We start from the raw sequence: 19,861 nt of genomic DNA on the forward strand, positions 1-19,861 counted from the left end.
CTAAATGGTTCAATGAACGGCCAGATATGAACCCGGCAGGTGCAGGACATCTGGCTGACCGTAAGCCAACGACGTGGATTGGAAATGAGTTTGATGTTGGTTGGGATTATTCTCTCCGTGTGTTGTTAGTAGTGGTGCCTCCCTTTCTTTCCAGGCCGGTACTTGCCTAACTCCGCTCTTCGCCGCCGCGACGGTGCCGAGTTATTTTCTCCTCAGATATTGCACTGTGCTTGCTGGTATAGGGTAGTATGTTTTTCAGGCCGGGACACATGTACATAGAGACTTGCAACCATTGAATGGCCGTTGCAAGGCACAATATCTTCTTCCATTTTCCCCTTCCCTTATGTAACATCGAGATACTCACCGTCATCAACAGACCACCGAGAGTAGCTTTACGCTGCCAGGAGAGATGTTCGATAGCTGAGTTGCATCCGTTGGTGACTGATATATGTCTCAATTCGAGCGGCTTCACCGGTTTGAGGCGCTTAGTGAGGAACTGCGCAATGGCCTGCCTCAAGCGCTTGGTCCCGACAGTTCCATCGCCATATGTAAATGCTGACCTTGGCAGTTGGATGTTCTCATGGATGTGGCGGGGTAATATGTCTTGCATGAGAGTATTCTCAGCAGTTCCAAGGTTGACAAAGCCCTTAGGGTTAGTGATGGGATTCCACAGGTCACACACGACCTTCGAAAGGGTGAGAGTGTCACTCAGGGCGGCGGCCTCTTGGCAACGTGTCGAGGCACTCATTGTTCTGTTTCACAGGGGATGGAAAGTAGGTGAATGAATGGAACAAACTACCTAAGCCTCGTGCTAGAAGGGACCAGTAGGTTCCTGCTCGTTATTAATGGAATCTTGGACTTGGATCAGCGGCGTCGAGGAGGCCCTTTCGGTGTTGCACGCCTCCCGTTCTATTATCCTACCGCCCTGGTCTCATACCGGACCCATACACAACTGTATAGTTGCTAGCTTCTTAATAGGATTCTACGGTTTAATACTGAGACATAGGGTGCTTCTTTGCGCCCTCTTCTTTGTCTTTGGGCAAAAGCTAATGGCTCTTAAGCCTACCTAGGGTAGGACTAGCTGTCTTGATAGTGGAAGCCTCAGTACAGTCACTGTCTGTTCAATCGCGCTGTTCTCACTTTGGACTATCTCACAGGAACATATGTGAACCATTATCAGAGATAAATCTCTTGCAAGGCTCTGACTTTAAAAGGGCACAGCATGCGCATCAACTAACTCCTAACTACGCTCGCATCCGAACACTCAAGACAACTCGCCCTTGACCTTCCAATACACGTTGTAGTTGAACCCCTGGGCATCGTAAAACGGGCTCAAGCTAACAGTTTCTCCATCCGCAGTGGCTTCAAACTTCAACCCCTCCTTGCCCTGTCGCTTCACAGTTCCCAGATCAATTTCCGGAACCGCGTCAAGCTTTGAGTCACCATAGTTGGCCGATAGAATAACAGGTCCAAAAGCAATTGCTGCCGTGGCTGCATCGTCGTTGGCCGCAATAGTTCGTAGGCTCATCGGAAGTGTCACTGTGACGGCGTCACCGGAAGACCACTTCCGCTTGATAATGGCGTACTTGCCGGACTCGATGTCAACTCCTTCAACTCCTTCGCCGTTGATCTTGATTGAAGCCTTGGAGGTCCACGAAGGAATCCGAATAGCCATGGTCCACTCGTTGTTCTGACCCTGGCTACCAACCTTCAACGTGGTGGTGTCTCTCTCAGGAAAGTCCGTGCTCTGAGTGACTGATATCTTGCGATCAGACCAGTCAAGTCGTGAAGGAGTAAACAAGTTGACATAAAGTGTTTCGTCATCGTGGAAGTAAATCGAGTCCATCAACTTGGTGTTGGTCTCGATACCAGATCCTTGACAACACCAAAAAGAATCGTAGTCGGTGCTCCATGTACCACCGCCCCACGCAGGACCAACGCCTCGACGGCCACCGGGGTTGAGAGGAGTAAAGTATGTGACGTGTCCATGATGATCTTCCGGGTTCTGCTGTCCCAAAAGATGGTTCATCAGAGCATTCTCGTAAAAGTCAAAGAACGAGGCGTCACTGGGATCCATGACCCAAAGCTCCCGTGTCAACTTGAGCATGTTGTACGTGTTGCAGGCCTCGCAAGTATCATTGTCGAGATACTCGGCGATGGCATCAGGCGCTCGGAAGTGTTCGGCCTGACTGTTGCCACCGATAGCATAGGTGTGCTTGTGGACAGTCAAGTCCCAGGCGTTGCGGCCGATGTCGAGGTACTTCTGAAGACCAGAGACCTTGTACTCGCGGATGGCACCGATCCACTTGGGCACCTGGGTGTTGGCGTGAAGACCTGCCAACTTGTCTTGGCCTTTCTCCAGAGGGTCGAAAATGGTAGCGTGGTCGAAGCGCTGAGCGACCTCAAGCCACTTCTTGTCTCCGGTATAGTAAGCAATGTCAGCCAGGACTTCGTTCATGCCGCCAAACTCGGTCTGCATCATGGCTTGCATTTGATCGTAGGTCAACTTCTTGGTGCGTGTGTCGACCCAGCCAGCCAGAGCGAGCATGACGTCTTTGGCATCTTCATCGCCAACAAGACGATGCACATCGAGGAGTCCAGCAAGGGTCTTGTGGATGGCGTAGTAAGGAACATTGCCATTGTTCAGAGTCCTCTTCTCAACGGCAGTGATCTCGGACTCTGGGAAACCAGAGAGATATCCCTTGGTGAACCCGGCCTTTTCGTTGTTTGCTTGGCATTTGCCAAGTTCTTTGGCAAAGTAGGTAGCTCTGGAGCCGCACTCGTCATTACGGAGAGTGGCGTAACATTGTGACCAGGCTGTGAGGAAGTGGCCTTGGATGTGACTGCGGAATGGAAAGTCTGGTGCATCCCAGCCTCCGTTCTTCTGAGCGCCTTTAGTGTCTAGGCCATGGTTGGAGCGGAAGACATAAAGTAGACGATCGGGATCAACGGAAAGAAGGTAGGTCAAGGTCCGATTCTGGTTGTCCATCCAACGACTGTCGGTGAGAGTCACCTCACTCAGATCGAAGGCTTTGGCAGATACATCGACTGCTGCATGGACAAAGGGAAGGATGGTTGCTACGCCCGCATAAAGGGCGGCAGGTTTGATCAAGACCATGGTAGGGTGAGTAGATTGATAGATGCCCGTGAACCAGATAGATTAGATTAATCGCAGACCAGCGGAAATGGGACTTTAATAACTCTCCGCATCCAAATGATTAGTCTTCCTCAGAGTCGTATTATGCGGAGATGCCTGCTACCCGCTGATGATCACGAGAGGTCGTATTGCCGGCCCACTCATAAACGTTAAAGACAGAAGAGCCATTGGGGCGGCAATCATCTATGTTGCATTTGCAGATCTGGGGACTATGGAGGCATATAGTTGAAGCCTTGACCAAGTCGACTTGGCCAGGGACACGAGAGCTTCCACGAATCAGAAGGCACCGTGTCGCCCGACTAGGAGTGCAATAAACATGCGCACCAATACACGCGTTACTTGCTAAACCTTGCTAATGAAATACTTTTTGTGACAGCGTGGGGATGTCACTCTACTGAGGGGGGTTACATCATCAGAGGGAGAGGGGTTCGGCCTTTTAGACGCCGAACACAGATTCGCATTACGCCGAGGTTGAGGGGAAACGGACGAGTTAACGGTGATTAAACTGGTTAGCTGGTCGGAAATGGGCATCGGATATGCCAAGACGGAGCATTTTCCTGTCCTATCATCGGAGCCTGCTTTTCCAAGATCAACCATCAGATGATACCCATCTTCCCCTCAAAAGGCGGGGTTACAATTGATTCATAATCCAGCCCAAATTGGAAGCTCTCAGTTTCAACATCAAAGCACGAGCAACATTCAGTATACGCGTAATGCCGACCAAACCATCTTTCGATTCCTTGCCGTTGAGAAAAGATGGCCCACATGGCAATGCCTGGGGTCTCTTTGGTGACAAAGACGAGTGCGGAATGCTTAACCTGCTGACCCCCGAGAAGACGGCAAAGGCAGCGGCAGAAATTCGAGATGGTGTGCGAGTGTCTACCGACTGGCCTCTGAATCGAATGTCCAGACCCTGTTTTGGTCGGGCGCCTTTTGAGCATAATATCAAGACCAAGGCCCCGCGCGCTGTCAATGACGACACTTTGACATTTAATACTCAAAGCAGCTCGCAGTGGGATGGGTTCCGTCATTATGCGTACCAGAAGGAGAAGTTGTGGTTTAACGGAAAGACGCTTGATGATATTCTCTCAACAACTGTCAACGGGACTCAAGGTACGAGGGCGAACCAACCTCAAAGAGACACTGACTGATTGACGTAGCATGGGTCGAACGAGGCGGCATCGTCGGTCGCGGAGTTTTATTAGACTACGCAGCATGGGCAGATGCCAAGAACATTGAGATTAAAGCTTTCGAGACAAACTCGATAACAGTTTCAACACTCAAAGAAGTCGCGAGCAGCCAAGGCACCACCTTTGAAGAGGGCGATATCCTCTTTATCCGAACAGGCTGGACGCGCGCCTACGACAAGTTATCCGACGACGAATGCAAGACACTGGCAGATTACAAAACACCACCAGCCATCGGTATCGAGTCCTCGGAGGAGACGCTACGATGGTTATGGGACCAGTCCTTTGCGGCTGTGGCGGGTGATCATCCGTCCATGGAGGCATGGCCCTGTCAGAACCAAGACTTTTGGCTGCATGAGTGGCTCCTAGCTGGATGGGGGATGCCAATCGGCGAGCTCTTTGATCTAGAACAGTTGAGTCAGGAGTGTCAGAAACGTGGCCGATGGTCCTTTTTCTTCTCCAGCATGCCGCTAAAGGTACGTGTCAGAGAAGCATCTAGATAGGGAGAAGGATTGCTAATTTGGTCAACATAGGTGCCTGGAGGTGTTGCTAGCCCACCGAACGGAGTCGCAATCTTCTAACCGGTGACTTGATAGAAGGAAAGGCGATGAAGCTATGGTTAGGATAATAGAGAGCTTGTGGTCTGATATTGCCTCCGTCAACATGTCAGCCAGTAGCTAATCGGGCACCGCCATTCGTCGTTGACAGCAAGATGGAGAATATCACTACTATTGATTGCACTTGACAGCTTCCACTACGTTTCATCTATTTGCCACACATTGGGCGCAGCAGACGATGCCTTTCCTATTCCCATCAGCTTGAGAGAGCGTCTAATATTTCCAACAAATTACTGTCATTGCACATTCACAAGCCGGGATGTAGGTATTGCGCATTTGATTGTATGCGTTGGTCAATTCAACCCACAGACTCTTTCCTCTGACGCCGAGTCCGTCGCAAACTCGGGACATCCCTGTTTCGGCCAGAACCAACACAATGCCGTGGTCAGAGCTTAAACTGCTGCCTACAAATCCTGTTGCCTCGCTCGGATTTTTCACAGTTCTATTTGTACAGACTTAAAAACTCACGGCTCTAGACACATGTCGGGCATCCAACCCATATCCATATATCTGAGGGCGCTCACAACCTTAGCAATGCCGCTCTGCAAGAGTTTGACTCTTGCGCACACCAAGCCAAAAGGTGAAGATTTCGAATCATGGCATCATTCTCTCAACCTGCAGAACGCTGCACAACAAGTCCATCACGCCAACATTCATTCTACTCCCGATGATCTCGCATTGAGGCGAGACTACAGGGTCTGGCAGCGCTGGGAAGAGAAAGACGGCCAATATCCCGCCTTTGAGACCGCCATTAACCGCATCACCGAACTCCCACATCTAGAAGCTCTCGAACTTCGATTCAGCGATCGATGTCAAGGAATCGCCAATAAACATCCATTCTCGGATCATGTCGAAGAGGCCGAATCGCGCATCAACACGCTCAAAGCCGTCTTTGGAGCTTTGAACAAGCGAGCCGCCAATCCCAAGAATTCCGCTGTCCGATCTCTCACCATTGAGAACTTGCAGAATCTCCTAATCCCGAATTTCACAAAGTCGATTGCCTTTAGGAATGTCATGAAGGACGTCAAGGAGCTGCACCTGTCAATAGCGACCGAGTATAACGAGCATGGTCCCGATCGTGATGTCTACAAAGACAAACGTCAGACTTTTGTAAAATCTGAGCACAAGTCCAGAGATAAATAATAGATACTGACCAATTCTAGGAGCCCTTTTTGCAGACAGAGCTGCTTGCATCCATCGCTCAGAATCTCACTGCTCTCACCTTGAAGTTCGATCAAGAATGGGGTACCGTCCCAGGCCAGTTCGACGGTCGCAATCTTTTGTTCCCTAAACTCGAGTCTTTGACATTGGAAAACTTTGTAATTGGACACCATGATCACATCGACTGGGTCTACGCTCAAAGGACACTAAAGAGCCTACACCTAAAAGACGTTCGCATCGCCTCGCACCTCCTCGTCGAAGAAGAGAGCATCGAAAAATGTGGCCTACGGACAGAGGACTGGAAGAGTTGGCCCCGTGGTGCCTTCGGCCACGAAGCCAATAATACCAGGGTCTTTACCTTTTCTGGAACCTGGGAGCTGTCTTTGACTCTATCCGAACTAGCCTATCCAATCTCGTCGACTTTCGTCTCTACGACCAGACTTACGGGGTCATCGACAACAACTCCAAGGCTTTCAACAAGGGAGTTTCGCCCCAGCGGTATATTTCGTTTAGTGAATGGATCTTGCCGAGTCCGTGGATCGAGGCAGAGAGTGATGGCGAGTTGCCGGAATTTTCAGAGGGCTGGCCCGAAGAGGAATTGGATGATGAGAAGGAGGAGCAGATGGCGGCTGAGGATGCCACGTTGAATCCGGCTAGCAGCAATGAAGAGGGCGACAAGAGGGCGTTGGATGAATTACTCGAAGCCGTGAAACAGAGGCAGGGGTAAATGCGATTGCGGGACGACTTAACCATGCCATACGGAACAGTTGGATCACTAGATGGATCTCAAGGATCAGCTGACTACCACTTGTTTTTCAGAGGCTCGACAGACTACGTGGCGTGTAATTGCTGAAAAGAGACTTCCGTCAAGTAGTAATGACTCAACTCATAGAACGTTGGAAATGGGAATTGGTTTCGGCTCAATGCCTCCAGGGCCCGAGTCCAAGGTGGACCATGGTGTGAATCACATATTCTCAGCGACGTCTGTAAAAGAGAACTTCCGCCATAATCACGAAAGAAAAAAGGTTATTGACGCATGACAGAATTAAAAGTCGATTGTTTGAGATGCCGCAATCATCACAAAATCATAAACGAACGCAGTCACAAGAATCATTGCGCATAGTTCAACCTGTCATTTCCTCACAGGATTCATCTTCTACGCTACGGGTTGCTTCGGTTGACTGAATCATTCGTCGTCCGGAATTTCTTCGAATCTCACGCCAGAAAGCCCCTTCAGCTTTTGAACACCCTCAGCACTGAGGGGTCTGTATGTAGTCTCCGGTTAGCCTACGAACCTAGCCAAGGCTAGACGCCAATGTACTTACGGGGAAAACCCAATGGGAGGCAGCGACCTGGTTTCGATCCACGCCTCCTCGCCAGTGTCCTGCTGGATGATTCTGTGTAGGGAAACATGTTAGACAAAATTGACGATACTATTAAGTAGCACCTACTCCCTCAGTTGCTCGTTGAATTGTTCAAAGTCTTCAACACTGTTGTAGGTATAGCGAACTTTCTGCGAATACAGTCAGACCCAACTTAAACGAAGGCAAAAGTCGTAATGACGTACCACGCGGTCGGCCATATTGATAGTCAAAACAGGGACTAGTAAGTGGTTTTTGATCGAAATTGTTTGGAAGGTGATGATTTGAATGAGACCATCTCGGGGTCCTCTTCCCTCTTTATACCCGTCATTGATACAAATTTCCTAGTACCAAGCCAGACCCAAATCACGCAACAAGCTGATTTTCTTCTCAACAGAAAATTAATTCGCCACACCTCAAAGCCTCCAAGACATGTCTTAAGCAGGTGACCCAATCCAAAGCTTCAGGACGTCAGCATGTCTTTCACGAGCTTTGTCTCACTTTCAGCTGCCGCAGATCTTTAACACATCCGTCCTGGCGAGCATCGAGAAAAGAGGGGAAGCTTTGGGAATTGCCGGAGCTACGGACGGTCTCTGCCGCTCCCGGCCAACCTTTCAGTGTTTATCTTTACCCGAGGAACGCCAAGAAGCATAATCAGAGACAAGAGGAAGATCGGAGGATGGCGCGAGACGCCACGATACCTTTACGGTACTGTGGTCAAATGGGCTTTTGCTGCAATGAACATGTCGCGCATGTGTTTTGAAAATATCTATCGCCCAAGCGTGAAGGAACGTACTACAGGTAATCATCAATATTCAGGAAGCGAGATCGACAATATTCGAGCGAGCTCAGTGATGACGATCTTTTTCATGTGCGTCACTCATTGCATTTACGCCTCCCTATACATCCTATTTACGTAAGTCAGAAAATAACTGGCCTACGAGAACGGTAAAGAATCGAAGCCCTCTCAAATTTTGTAAATAAATCTGAACACGATATCTTAACTATTGAGCATGGCTCTATAATGGAAAAAGGATCCTTCAGATCTCTTTTACTATTTTTATTATGTCTCCTCAGTCATCATTAGGAGAGGATAAGTTAAGGCCTTCATGTAGGTATCTCGTTGTTTCATGACCCACGTGCTATCTGCCAGCTGGGAACGATAACATAACTGACTGGATTGCATAATAATCTTGCACTGGTCACCTAGTGATTTCTATGCCTGCTTAGGACACTCCATAATATTTCATGCCGCTGATTATGTGCTTTTCTGGCACACACCCTTAGATGAGGCTCAATGAGATTAGCCTAGCGGATCAGTTTTCAAGCAGGTTCTACCGTCATCTTTGTCGTCTCGGCAATAAATGACCAATATTGCAGGCGGCTGTTATGATGGGCTCGTGTGAGAGGGACGTAAAACATTAAGGAGATCACTGGAGGGTTCGAGCCGACTTGCCCTTCTCTTCACATGGAAGAGGCCGCCGACTATGGTCAGACAGTTTTAAGGGTAACAGGATAGTATTGATAAAATGGTATAAGTATTGTAGCATCCGTACTACTATATATTCATCCAACCCCTCGAACATCTTCCTCAAAATTGTTAGTTGAGCAATCTTAAACCATCTCCCATAGCAGCACGCTGAGAACCATGGCCGAGAGAACAACCCCCGGCACGTGGACACTACCAGCAGCATCCTTGTCATCAGAATCTTGACTGCTAGTCTTGTCGTCATCTTCATTGCTGTCATCGGAGCTTGTCTCCTTCAGCTTGGTGCAGACAAACTCAACACTAATGTCGTGGGTGGTTGTATTCCGCACCGCATCGTTTGTTTCACTGTCTCGTGCGGGATAGCGCATCAAGATTGCCACAGCCGCCTTTCGCTCTTGAAATGCAAGTTCTCTCTTGTCGTACATGGTTCTTGAGTAGGTGAATGACTTGTTTCCAGAGGGCAAGGCAGCATCGGTATTGTGTTGGTCCCATGGCCTGGCTTTTGGTGGGGCTTCGGATGCGAGCACTAGACAGTGATATCAGCGTTTGAAGGCTAAAGCAATGGAGCAAGACAACTTACGCATCGTGTTAAAGTCCGTGTTTTGATTGAGTGTGTCCATTCGGGGCTGCAGCTTCTCCCAGGTCGAGAAAAAGTCCTTGGGGCAAACCTCGAGAATTGAATCCGCTTCATCGCCTAGATTAAGCAAGGGCGCTCCAAATTGTTGATCGTCATCCCACAGTTCGCGAAGGGTGCTGTTGATCTTCTCAAGGCATTTTATTCCCAGGAGTCCTTCGCATCCATTGTGCCCCCCTCCGATCTTGTTTGTGGTGTTGGTAAAGAACACATCCATCTCGGTGAGCATGAGAAGATCAGTATTGTTCAGCGATATCGAGTCGTACTCGAGCCACCATCCCACCAATGTCGCCTTTCGGTCCTTGACCTTGTTGGGATCCATCAAAGGTTCAATGTCAGAAATATCGGTGCCATTGATCCCGTCAACCGCATAGACAAACTTGGCCCCTTTGGAGAACAGTGGAGGCCAGGTGAAGTCTACTGAAGCCGTCTGATCGGGGTTGATGCAAGATGTCTCGCCATCATACCAGTTGTTCTTGCTGTAGTCGCAAGTTCCAGATTGTAGAGCTGAAGCACCTACAGCGAGGAGAGACAGTGTTAGCCGCATTTTTATAACAATAACTTGTGTCTAGTAATCGTGCCACACTACCATGGAAGCACCAGGTGATGCCCTCTTATATGCTGGGGTCGACATCAGCCCTGTCAAGACCCCTGCAAGATCCCCACCCTACGAGTCGAGGAAGTCTGTTTCAGAAACCAAGCATAAATTGAAGGCAAAGTAAGACGGGCAGTTATTAGGCCGCATTGCCTGCTCTCCTCTGCGCTGTTCAGTCAATACGCATCGAACGCTCTCTTGCATGAATTGGGAACGGTCCTGAGAGCCGTGACCGGCAAACGACACAGATATGGTTCTACAACTTTGCGTTTGGCCTCTCCACTTTGTTCTTATTAGCAGCTTGATTGTCAAGGTGTTTCTGGTCATGGGCAGTGGTTACCCAGACTTTAAACCTAAGTCCTAATAACCAGTGTGCTGGCACAGGTCTTCATTTTGATGTTCAATTTCGCGACACCAATCAGCCGTCGAGACAAGGTCTGGGTCTCAGCGCCGTGCCTTTCGCTGTCTGATATATGCGACCAGCATGGCCATCCTTTCCCCATTGCGAAGGGTTGGGGTGCATTAGGTATTGTCAGCCACTGCCGCATAGCCGTTAATGAGTGCAGGCCATGCAACAAATGCCTGTAACTTTCACTGAGGCAATTTCTTAAAGGCCTAGACCCTGACATCTTTTGAAACCAATCTCCAAGATCCCAATGAGGCAAGTGGAGGACTACCTGATTCGGAAGTGGTCGGATCCACTTGATCAATGGGATGAGGCCAAACAATGCAGAAGACACCAGGGTCTGCGATGTGTAAAAAGATGGCATTTTCCTTCAGACACTGTGCTCCTCTTGCCTGGTCTATCCTCTGAGCGTGGGCAATTCCCTGCTCTCTCCTTTATCTCGGTGAGTATAAGAAGATTATCTCAGACCCATGCCCTCACCATCCTCCATACGCTATAATCTAAGCACCCAACAACCTCCTCTCATCCATCCCATTCAATACATCAGGCCTTGATCGTGTGTATGGTTCGAAGTGATTACGCAGTCGGGTGGTCGTTAACATGGGCAGCTCTCTGCACATCGGTAACGTACTTGCGCATCTTTCGAGCAGGGACATGTTTCTCATACATTTCATCCATCTCGGCTGGATTCCGCTGCGAAGGCTCGGGCACATAAAAGTAGACAACAAGAGTAGTCACCAATCCAGTGCCGAAAAACAGCCATGCTGTTTTATAGTTCCAGTCAGCACCATTGGTGTCCACTGGTTCAATCAATTAGCAATGCTTTTCCCTTATTCATAAAGTCACGCCAACTTACGCATGAGAGGAACTGTGGTGTTGAAGGTGAGACCAAAAACAACCGACGATGCTGCTGCCACGCCGGCAGTACGAGCGCGAAGCTTTTGCGACGCTACTTCGCCAACAAAAGCCCATCCGATGCTGCCAACTAGTGGAATAAGGTTAACAAATGAGAATATTGGAACATTTGGACATGACCTACGAGCTTTATTAAAGAAGGCCCAAACGCAAGCAACAAAGATGAGGAGGTTTTGAATCGGCGTCGTCTTGTTTACGAAGCCGAGGATTCCGACCACCATCATGCTCAACGAGCAGCCGATAACAGAGACAAACGTAGGACTTCTTCGACCCGCCTTGTCGGAAATGAGGATCAAAGCCAACGCAGAGACGAGCTGGATAATAGCTGCAAAGGGATCAGGTTAGTCAAGTCCTGGGAGGTGGTTGCAAGAGGCTTACTCAAAATGGTGGATATGAGGAAAGCGTTGTCAAAGCCACTCTGCTTAAAGAATAAGCTTGCGTAGGTGTTTAAGAAAGAAAGACCGGTCAGTTGCTGGGCACAGGCCGGCAGAGCGGCACCAAGAGTCCTGCGAGCATTAGAGCCCTTGAAGCAAGCCAAATAAGTTGTGACGATGTCGGCAAAAGACTTCTCGTTCAGCACATGTTCCTCTCGCAGGTTCCTTTCCTCAAGTATCGTATTTTTGATGATGGCGTACTCTGTCTCGACGTCGTAATCTTGCACGCGACCGTTGACACGCTTCAGTGTCTTCTTGCCTAGCTCGTCTTGATCCCTCTCAGCATAGTAGGCTACAAATCAGTCAGCTTCACAGGAATCAAACAATGGAAGGCATATTCTCTTACCGGGGGTCTCTGGAAGCCAAATGAATATTGGCAACATCAGGCCTAGGAAGCCCCACTGAGTCAAGATGGGAGTTTTGTAATCCAGCGGGTCGACGGCATGCATGATTGTGAGAATCATGGGAGCCAAGAAGTTGCCGATGGTGTTCCAGAATCCATAAGTGAGTACCATGGCGCCTCGGATATTGACAGGAGACCATTCTGTGATGTAGACGGGCAATGTCGCCTGGAGTGCACCAATCCCGGCTCCAGCTAGAAGTTTGGCTCCCGCCCAATCCTTCCAGTCACGAACGACGGTTTCGATAGCAATAGACTAGATAAAATGACAATATTAGAATACCAACGTTTCTGTGCTTTGGGATTCTCATCTGATCAGAGACTTACCGCTGCTAGCATCACCCAGAGAACATACAATGTCTGCTTGCGTCCAATCCTGTCTGAAACAGGATTGAGTGAGAGCATGCCGATGATCTGACCCAGAGACTGTAGAGCGCCCCAGAGAGCTGTATACTGAGCTTTCAGCACATATTCTCCTTTAGAATTCTGGAATCCGACATGGTTGATAAACCCTTGGTTGGCAATAATATTTCCTAGTGCGTGGTTAGATCTGTCCAGGCCGTTCGTTCAACAAGTCAGGATGTTGAGAACTCACCATTGAGATTGATTTGGAAGCCATCACAGGCAGCAGCAATACATAGAAGATTGCAAACAAGAACAGCCTGCAACATGATAAGCTCTTGTCACTCAAACACAGTCAGGTAGGGGGTTGTGAGTATGTTACCTTTCGAAATCTCCACGCGGAAGCTCGCAGGCCAAGTTTGTCATGACTCGACTTGAGTGCAACGCCCTCATGCCTCTCGACATAGTCAAAAGAAGCGTTGGGCTTGGCGTACATGTCATCGCCCTTGTCCAGTATGCCGGTTGACATTTTGACGGTCAGGGTGTTGAACGCAAAGAGGGCTCTGTTTGGAATAAAAGCTGAGTGGAACTGCTCAAACGAGATGAAGACTCTGCCTGAAGACAATACCCGTGGAAAGGAGGAAGCATCCGAGTCTTTTAAACTATGCGTTCAAAGACCTGAAGACCAGCTGAGGTTCTAGACCATTCGGATGCCCCATTCACTTCCCCGCAACCCCAAACATTACTTACCTACTTTGTGTCCCGGGGAAATGGCTACAACATGGGGAAGGTGATCCCCTGAGTTGGGATACATATGGTTGAGTTGAGTTTTTTACTCGTCAGCGAACTTGTGGCGCAAGTAGTGTGATACTGGTCGTGCCTTGCTCAGAGCATCATTGGGCAGAACTTGCACCAAGACTGTAAGTTACAGGGCGGAACAATTGTGGTCCCTGGTTGTTGGCCCCGCAGTTACCCCGTCCCCCGCTCCTCGGTAGTTCGGTTTGTTGCTACTGCAGTTACTCACACGATTCCAGCTTCAACACGATTTACCCACCGCATCTCGGACTCTTCCATGAGGCATTGCCCCTCACTTTTGTCGCCCGGACAATGGTCAGCTCACATGCATGCGATCACTGCAAGAGACGCAAAGTAAAATGCAACGGCGCAGATCCTTGCTCTCGGTGCAGCCGTTCCAGCATCCCTTGCGAGCGCCGAACTATCCTTCGACGACGCGGTCCACGGGTTGCAAAACGCCCCACGGATGCCCCCGAGACCCTTCCGCAAAGACGGCCCTGCGTGGATAACCAGGGACATGGAGATTCTGGTCACGATCCGTTGCTCTTCGCGCCAGTGTCTGTACGGGACAACGGGCTCGGGGGCAGTTCTACGAGGACGAGGATGAGCTCCGTTCCCGCAGTGATTCATACATTCGTCGATTCGCCTTGCTCCGTCACATCCACACCGGGGAGTATCTTCTGGGACGAGTTTCTCCATATCAGAAGACGCCTCATGTCCCGAATCAACTCATTACAGGGTCTACGAAGCCTATGATCTCGAGCATCCTGATTCAACCTCACTCACGATTCGAATGTGGCATTCATCCTACGCCCAAAACACTACTGGAAGGTGGGTGCCTCCTGGCACTACCACACAGAGGCTTGCTGCCTTGCGCAGAGAATGCGTTTGTTCGATGAGACCTCTATTTCCCGCCCTTCCCAGATCGAGTCTCAGCTCCTTCGCATCAACTTCTGGCATCTATACCTCGCTGAAAAGACTCAAGTCGCTTTCAAAACTCGGCCACCCATCATCGACGAGAGGATATGCGGCGGTATCACCCTTCAAGAGAGAGGTGATGAGGTGGTGCCATTTCTCGATACTTCCCGAGAGGTGAATCAAGCCGATCTCGAATCTCGCATCTTTGTTGGGTTCCACCTTCGACGCAGAATCTCAGCAGCGGCAGCTAGCCTTATAACCGATATTGCCAGTCGCACACGACACGCCGAGACGAACTCGCCATCGACGATAAGTTCGGATAGAACCGATCAAGAGATGGATTCCCTGATCGAAAGATATCTCAAGTTTACAGCCCTGGTCAATGAAGTGCCACCGTGGGTTCGACGGCCAGACGGAGACAAAAATCCAGATGTTCACGAAAGCGTTCGGGCCTACAAAACGACCTGTTTCTGGGCGCAGCGGAGCAATATAATGACAATCTTCCACTGCATGAGACTGCTAATATTGCAAGCATGCATTGACCACGGCCTTCTGATGATAATTGGACTCAGCGAGAGCCCACTCTCTTGGGCAAGTCGAAAGCTTGAGATCATACGGGATTTCCTAGATGACCTGCAGGGCACTCCATTCATATGCATCGCGGCACAAGGAGAGACAGCGGTCTGTGAAGTCTTTCTCTCTGATTCATCTCCCATAGCTAATGCAATCTGGTAGGTGGACAAGGTCAGGCGCGTAGGTGCCATATTGCTCGAACTTCTTCACAACTCAGATAACGCAACCATCAGGACACAGGCCGAAGTGCTCTTTAGCGCCTTGCTCGACATTCTATCTAGGCTGGATTCTAAAGCCAGTGAGGGACTGGAGTTCCCCAGTGCCTTGATTCAAGATGCTCAAAATTGGTGCAATCCTACGACGGTTAGCTCTGGGGGCTCGGTCTGAACGTCGCGCAAGCTCATTGTGTAACTATTGCCATTGGTAGCCTAAAGCATGATTAACAAACACTACGGTGAATTTCTTCCACAAGCAAGAGAGTTCTAGTGTGCCCGAATCATATTCATCCAACTATAGCTGAAGCGCCTTGTGGATGTCAAGACATCTCGTAGGAGATTCCGGGGCTAATCCATGCGACTAGTGCAGGGAACTAGATCATGACCATGGGCTCTACATCCCCGACTGGCATGCTCGAGAGGCTAAGTTCCAGGAGTGCGTACGCGTGATTTGATTCCGATGGCCTGGCCCAGGACCGCGGTCCCACAATTCCTCCGCATCTCCACACTTCCGCTCCGACCTCCGCTCTCGATTACCGAGGGACGGAGTCGGGGTTTCTATGGGGCTCCGTATTCAGCTCGGTCCCCTTTCCCCCGCAATAGGACCGGAGGTTCCAATGACCGGCCTCTACTTTCCGAGACTCAAACCCGTTTATCATGACGTCTCCGGCAACGCATTCCATTAGGTCCCCGAAACAGCCCCAGCTATAAAGCAGGCTGCGCTTGAACTAGAGTCTCGGAGATTATTTAGACCATTTCCCATCCTTCCATTGCCCCCTTTCCCTCTTTTTTCTCGCCATCAACGGCTTTGACATTGCTCGTATCCCTGTTGTCTTGTCCTTTGAGCCCACAATCATGGGGGACCTCAGTCAAGACTTCCCGTCATGCACGGAAGAAATCACCATCGCCGAGCTGAAGGCGGAACACTATCAAGACGGGCTCGGGATATTCCATTCTGCACCCAGACTCTCGTGGCGATTTTCCGCAACCACCGTGCGCGATTGGAAGCAGTCATCTTACGAGATTATCATCAAGCGGCGAGGAGGGACAGAGTCTTTCCAAGTCGAGTCGTCTCAATCTTCACTTGTACCGTGGCCGTCATCGGCGTTGGTTTCGAGAGAAGCCGTTCACGTCAGCATACGAGCCACTGGTACAACCGGAGTGCAGACTGGCTGGGCGGAGCTTACAGTCGAGGCTGCCCTCTTGAAACGAGGCGACTGGGAGGCAGACTTGATAAGTGGCCCACCTCAAGATGTCGACAAGCCTAAGCCGCCATTTCGCATGAGGAAGGCCTTTGCATACGACGGCGGCCCTGCTCGTTTGTATGCCACCGCCCATGGTATCTATCAAGTGGAAATCAACGGCCAGGTGGTTGGTGATCAAGTGCTTTCTCCCGGGTGGCAGTCATATCGGCACCGACTACACTACCAGATGTATGACATTATCAGATATTTGCTTCCGGGACGCAATACAATCGGAGTGTATCTAGGTGAAGGCTGGTTTGCTGGCAGGCTCGGACGCCCAGGAGTCTCCAACATATGGGGGGACCGGTTGGGATTTCTGGGTCAGCTCGAGGTAAATGGGAAGGCCATTTGCCGAACTGACCACACCTGGGAGGTTCTCGTCGACGGTCCTGTCCTTAGCTCCGAGATTTACAACGGCGAAGTCTATGACAGCAGACAGCATGACTCATTTTGGTCCACACCCCAGGAGCCTTCTGGCAAGCTTTACCCTACTGCTGAGGTTCTGCCGTTTCCAGGAGCCGCTTTGATAGCGCCTGAAGCGCCCCCTGTTCGCCGCATCCTAGAGCTGCAGCCGCAAAGAATCATCACAACATCGAGCGGGAAGAAGGTCCTAGACTTTGGCCAGAATCTGGCTGGCTGGCTGAGGGTCAATATCGACATCCCTGGGACAGGAACTGTTACAATTCGACATGCAGAGGTCATGGAACATGGTGAACTAGGAACGAGACCCCTGAGAACAGCCAAGGCGTGTACCGTGATACACCTAGGAGGTCAGACGCGCGGGTATGAACCGAAATTTACCTTCTATGGTTTTAGGTGAGATTTTACAGATAACCCATTGTATTGGACCCTTCTAACGGTTCGATGCAGATATGCGGAAGTGACGGGCTACGACGCCTGCAACCTCTCCGACTTCACAGCCATTGTGGTTTCTTCAGATCTTCGCAGGACTGGAACATTTGAATCCTCCCACGATAATCTCAACAAGCTTCACGAAAACACTATATGGTCGATGCGGGGAAACTTTATCTCTGTCCCTACGGATTGCCCCCAGCGCGACGAGCGGCTAGGGTGGACAGGCGATATTCAGGTCTTCACCCCCACCGCAAGTTTTCTTTACGATACGGCGGCCTTCATCGGAGGCTGGCTCCAGGACGTTGAGGCCGATCAGAAGGACCTAGGAGGGGTCGTTCCTAACGTTGTTCCCTGCGCCCCTATGCCTCCCAAGCATAATGAAAAGCAGGCTATGGCGGCTTGGGGTGACACTGTAATCATCACACCGTGGGATCTATACCAGTTTTTCGGAGACGAACAGCATTTACGGAAGCAATGGGAGAGTATGAAACTGTGGCTCGACAAGGGGATCCCTCGTGACAAGCGGGGGTTTTATTCCACCGAGATGCCTCAGTTCGGCGATTGGCTGGACCCTCGGTCTCCGCCTGCTCTTCCCGGGCACACACCCACTGACCCGTACTTGGTTGCCAACGCCTACTTGGTTCATGCCACCGAAGTTGCTTCCAAAGCCGCTGGTCGGTTGGGCGAGGTTGAAGACGCGCAGCGCTACCGAGACGCCGCGCAGAGGTTACGCAAGCTGTTCCCAGAGGAGTACATTTCGCCCAAGGGAAGGCTTTCGTCAGACACTCAGACGAGCTACGTTTTGGCTCTCCACTTTAACCTTCTGGATAGTGAGGTTGAAATACAAACTGCGCGGTCCAGACTTGACTGGTTGACCAGGTGGGAAGCCTTCAAGATCAACACAGGGTTTGTGGGCACGCCGCATATCCTACCTACCTTGGCCAATGTCGACATGATGGGCACGGCATACAGGATGTTGCAGGAACGCGACTGTCCTAGCTGGCTGTATCCAATCACCATGGGTGCAACCACAATTGTAAGTACCATCTCTTGCCGCAAACATGTCACCATTATTTCCTGACCGTGCTATGCAGTGGGAGCGCTGGAACTCCATGCTCCCCGACGGGTCCATCAACCACTATGCTCTCGGCGCCGTATGCCACTTTCTTCATGCATACGTGGCTGGCCTGGCTTCAGTCTCACCTGGTTGGGAGTCCGCCATCATCCGTCCACGGCCTGGTGGTACAATCCGATGGGCTCGGGCCACGTACGACTCACCCATAGGGCCGTACAGTGTGTTTTGGAGATGTGAATCCAACGTCATGAGGACGAGTGTATCGATTCCACCAAACGGTGAGGCGCGGGTAGTTCTGCCCGGGATTGACGTTGTCGTTGGCAGCGGAGAGTATTCTTTTGAGACGGAGTGGCATGAGGATTTGACATGGCCCCCACAGATTATCCAGGGGGCACAGGGAGCTCTTGTTGAGGCTATGTATGTCCCTTGAAGGATATGACTGGAAAGACTCAAAAGATCTGCTTGTCTAATTCCTCTGGCAAGGCTCTTTTAGTAAAAGAAGAAATCCTCTGTTGAGTCTGGAGGTATGTTGCGCGCTAAAGGGTTCCAGAGACCCTAGCTGATGCAAGTATCTTCATCTCGGGTGCCAACAGAAGAGACAAATAAACATCTTGGTATCTAAAAGTGATTTGTCGCGTACGTTTCTTGTGTTTGGTAATAGCAGTAGTGACGCAAGATAGCATCGTCAACCCACCAAAAATGCACCACGCTAGTTTGAGACATCTGCACCCACGGGGTTTTGCCTAATACTTATCTCATCCAGTGTCTTGGTCTCTCGTTATGCTTTTTGGCCATTTTTGGTGCGGACGAGAAGAATTGTAGAAGGCTGGGATTGCTCTGAGCATACGGAACTACCGATGTACAGCGTAACCAAGGTCGCATAGATACGTTGACCGTACCCTTAGACTTGAGGTTTCGGATGTGTCGGATGTGACTGTGCAATCCAATAGTTTTCGGTTTCATCATGTAAGTGTAGCGAGTAGTATATGGACTGACTTAGGCTTTCCCCTCAGGCGAACGCCCAATTGCAAGGATCTTTGGATGTATTCGGTGAAGATTTATGGGATTTCCCAAACAAATGACTTGTAAAAATGATTTACCCCTGTTCCGAAAGGATCACGCCAGTCTTCATGGGGTGAGGGTCGCTTTCTTGGCAAGACTGGCAGAGTTCGTTTGGTCTCTGCCTAATCGCTCCAGGGGCTATGGGATAGGTCAACAACTAGCACGCATACGAAAGTTATAGGAGTAGTCTAAGCTAGTCTTTCAAAAAATACAACGTTCTATTCATCTTAGCGTTGAGCATCTGGCAAAGGCGAGCACGTGTGCGTATGCCATGTCGGGTTAGGGGTAATCGTTCGACAGAAACTCTTGGCCTACTAAACCATGACCTTTCCCCTCCCTGCAAGGCTCACGTGTGTCAGTCCAGGGGAGAGTCTTGGAAGACACCTTTCACTGTGCCAAGCTGATGCCAAGGAACCGGTGGGAGGT

General features: G+C 50.2%; 9 protein-coding genes across 9 annotated transcripts; 4 read left to right on the top strand and 5 right to left on the bottom strand.

Annotated features, from left to right (window-relative positions):
- Nucleotides 1–212: 212 nt before the first annotated feature.
- MRS44_015910 (uncharacterized protein) lies at nt 213–748 on the bottom strand (the record flags this gene model as incomplete). Its single annotated transcript, XM_065619403.1, has 2 exons — nt 213–233; nt 365–748. The coding sequence occupies 2 exons, from the start codon at nt 746–748 to the stop codon at nt 213–215; spliced, it is 405 nt and encodes a 134-aa protein (XP_065475475.1).
- A 516-nt stretch (nt 749–1,264) lies between these two features.
- On the bottom strand, nt 1,265–3,118 carry MRS44_015911 (uncharacterized protein; the record flags this gene model as incomplete). Its single annotated transcript, XM_046282085.2, has 1 exon — nt 1,265–3,118. The coding sequence occupies one exon, from the start codon at nt 3,116–3,118 to the stop codon at nt 1,265–1,267; it is 1,854 nt and encodes a 617-aa protein (XP_046129927.2).
- A 752-nt stretch (nt 3,119–3,870) lies between these two features.
- MRS44_015912 (uncharacterized protein) lies at nt 3,871–4,925 on the top strand (the record flags this gene model as incomplete). The annotated part of the gene is made up of 3 exons (XM_046271122.1): nt 3,871–4,270; nt 4,318–4,820; nt 4,878–4,925. 3 exons carry the CDS (start codon nt 3,871–3,873, stop codon nt 4,923–4,925), a joined length of 951 nt encoding a protein of 316 aa, XP_046129926.1.
- Nucleotides 4,926–5,495: 570 nt separating this feature from the next.
- Nucleotides 5,496–6,849, top strand: MRS44_015913 (uncharacterized protein; the record flags this gene model as incomplete). The annotated part of the gene is made up of 3 exons (XM_065619404.1): nt 5,496–6,071; nt 6,125–6,280; nt 6,472–6,849. 3 exons carry the CDS (start codon nt 5,496–5,498, stop codon nt 6,847–6,849), a joined length of 1,110 nt encoding a protein of 369 aa, XP_065475476.1.
- Nucleotides 6,850–7,308: 459 nt separating this feature from the next.
- MRS44_015914 (uncharacterized protein) lies at nt 7,309–7,704 on the bottom strand (the record flags this gene model as incomplete). The annotated part of the gene is made up of 4 exons (XM_046284175.2): nt 7,309–7,387; nt 7,448–7,519; nt 7,574–7,635; nt 7,690–7,704. 4 exons carry the CDS (start codon nt 7,702–7,704, stop codon nt 7,309–7,311), a joined length of 228 nt encoding a protein of 75 aa, XP_046129924.1.
- Nucleotides 7,705–9,097: 1,393 nt separating this feature from the next.
- MRS44_015915 (uncharacterized protein) lies at nt 9,098–10,153 on the bottom strand (the record flags this gene model as incomplete). Its single annotated transcript, XM_046276751.2, has 2 exons — nt 9,098–9,498; nt 9,553–10,153. The coding sequence occupies 2 exons, from the start codon at nt 10,151–10,153 to the stop codon at nt 9,098–9,100; spliced, it is 1,002 nt and encodes a 333-aa protein (XP_046129923.1).
- Nucleotides 10,154–11,183: 1,030 nt separating this feature from the next.
- Nucleotides 11,184–13,227, bottom strand: MRS44_015916 (uncharacterized protein; the record flags this gene model as incomplete). Its single annotated transcript, XM_046282083.1, has 8 exons — nt 11,184–11,407; nt 11,464–11,592; nt 11,647–11,847; nt 11,901–12,248; nt 12,303–12,612; nt 12,684–12,889; nt 12,952–13,018; nt 13,081–13,227. The coding sequence occupies 8 exons, from the start codon at nt 13,225–13,227 to the stop codon at nt 11,184–11,186; spliced, it is 1,632 nt and encodes a 543-aa protein (XP_046129922.1).
- Nucleotides 13,228–14,375: 1,148 nt separating this feature from the next.
- MRS44_015917 (uncharacterized protein) lies at nt 14,376–15,371 on the top strand (the record flags this gene model as incomplete). Its single annotated transcript, XM_065619405.1, has 2 exons — nt 14,376–15,092; nt 15,147–15,371. 2 exons carry the CDS (start codon nt 14,376–14,378, stop codon nt 15,369–15,371), a joined length of 942 nt encoding a protein of 313 aa, XP_065475477.1.
- A 683-nt stretch (nt 15,372–16,054) lies between these two features.
- On the top strand, nt 16,055–19,257 carry MRS44_015918 (uncharacterized protein; the record flags this gene model as incomplete). Its single annotated transcript, XM_046282082.2, has 4 exons — nt 16,055–17,259; nt 17,314–18,334; nt 18,393–18,790; nt 19,239–19,257. The coding sequence occupies 4 exons, from the start codon at nt 16,055–16,057 to the stop codon at nt 19,255–19,257; spliced, it is 2,643 nt and encodes an 880-aa protein (XP_046129920.2).
- Nucleotides 19,258–19,861: the final 604 nt, after the last annotated feature.

Source organism: Fusarium solani (assembly GCF_023522795.1).
Source record: "Fusarium solani strain SB1 chromosome Unknown bctg00000011, whole genome shotgun sequence".
NCBI lineage: Eukaryota > Fungi > Ascomycota > Sordariomycetes > Hypocreales > Nectriaceae > Fusarium > Fusarium solani.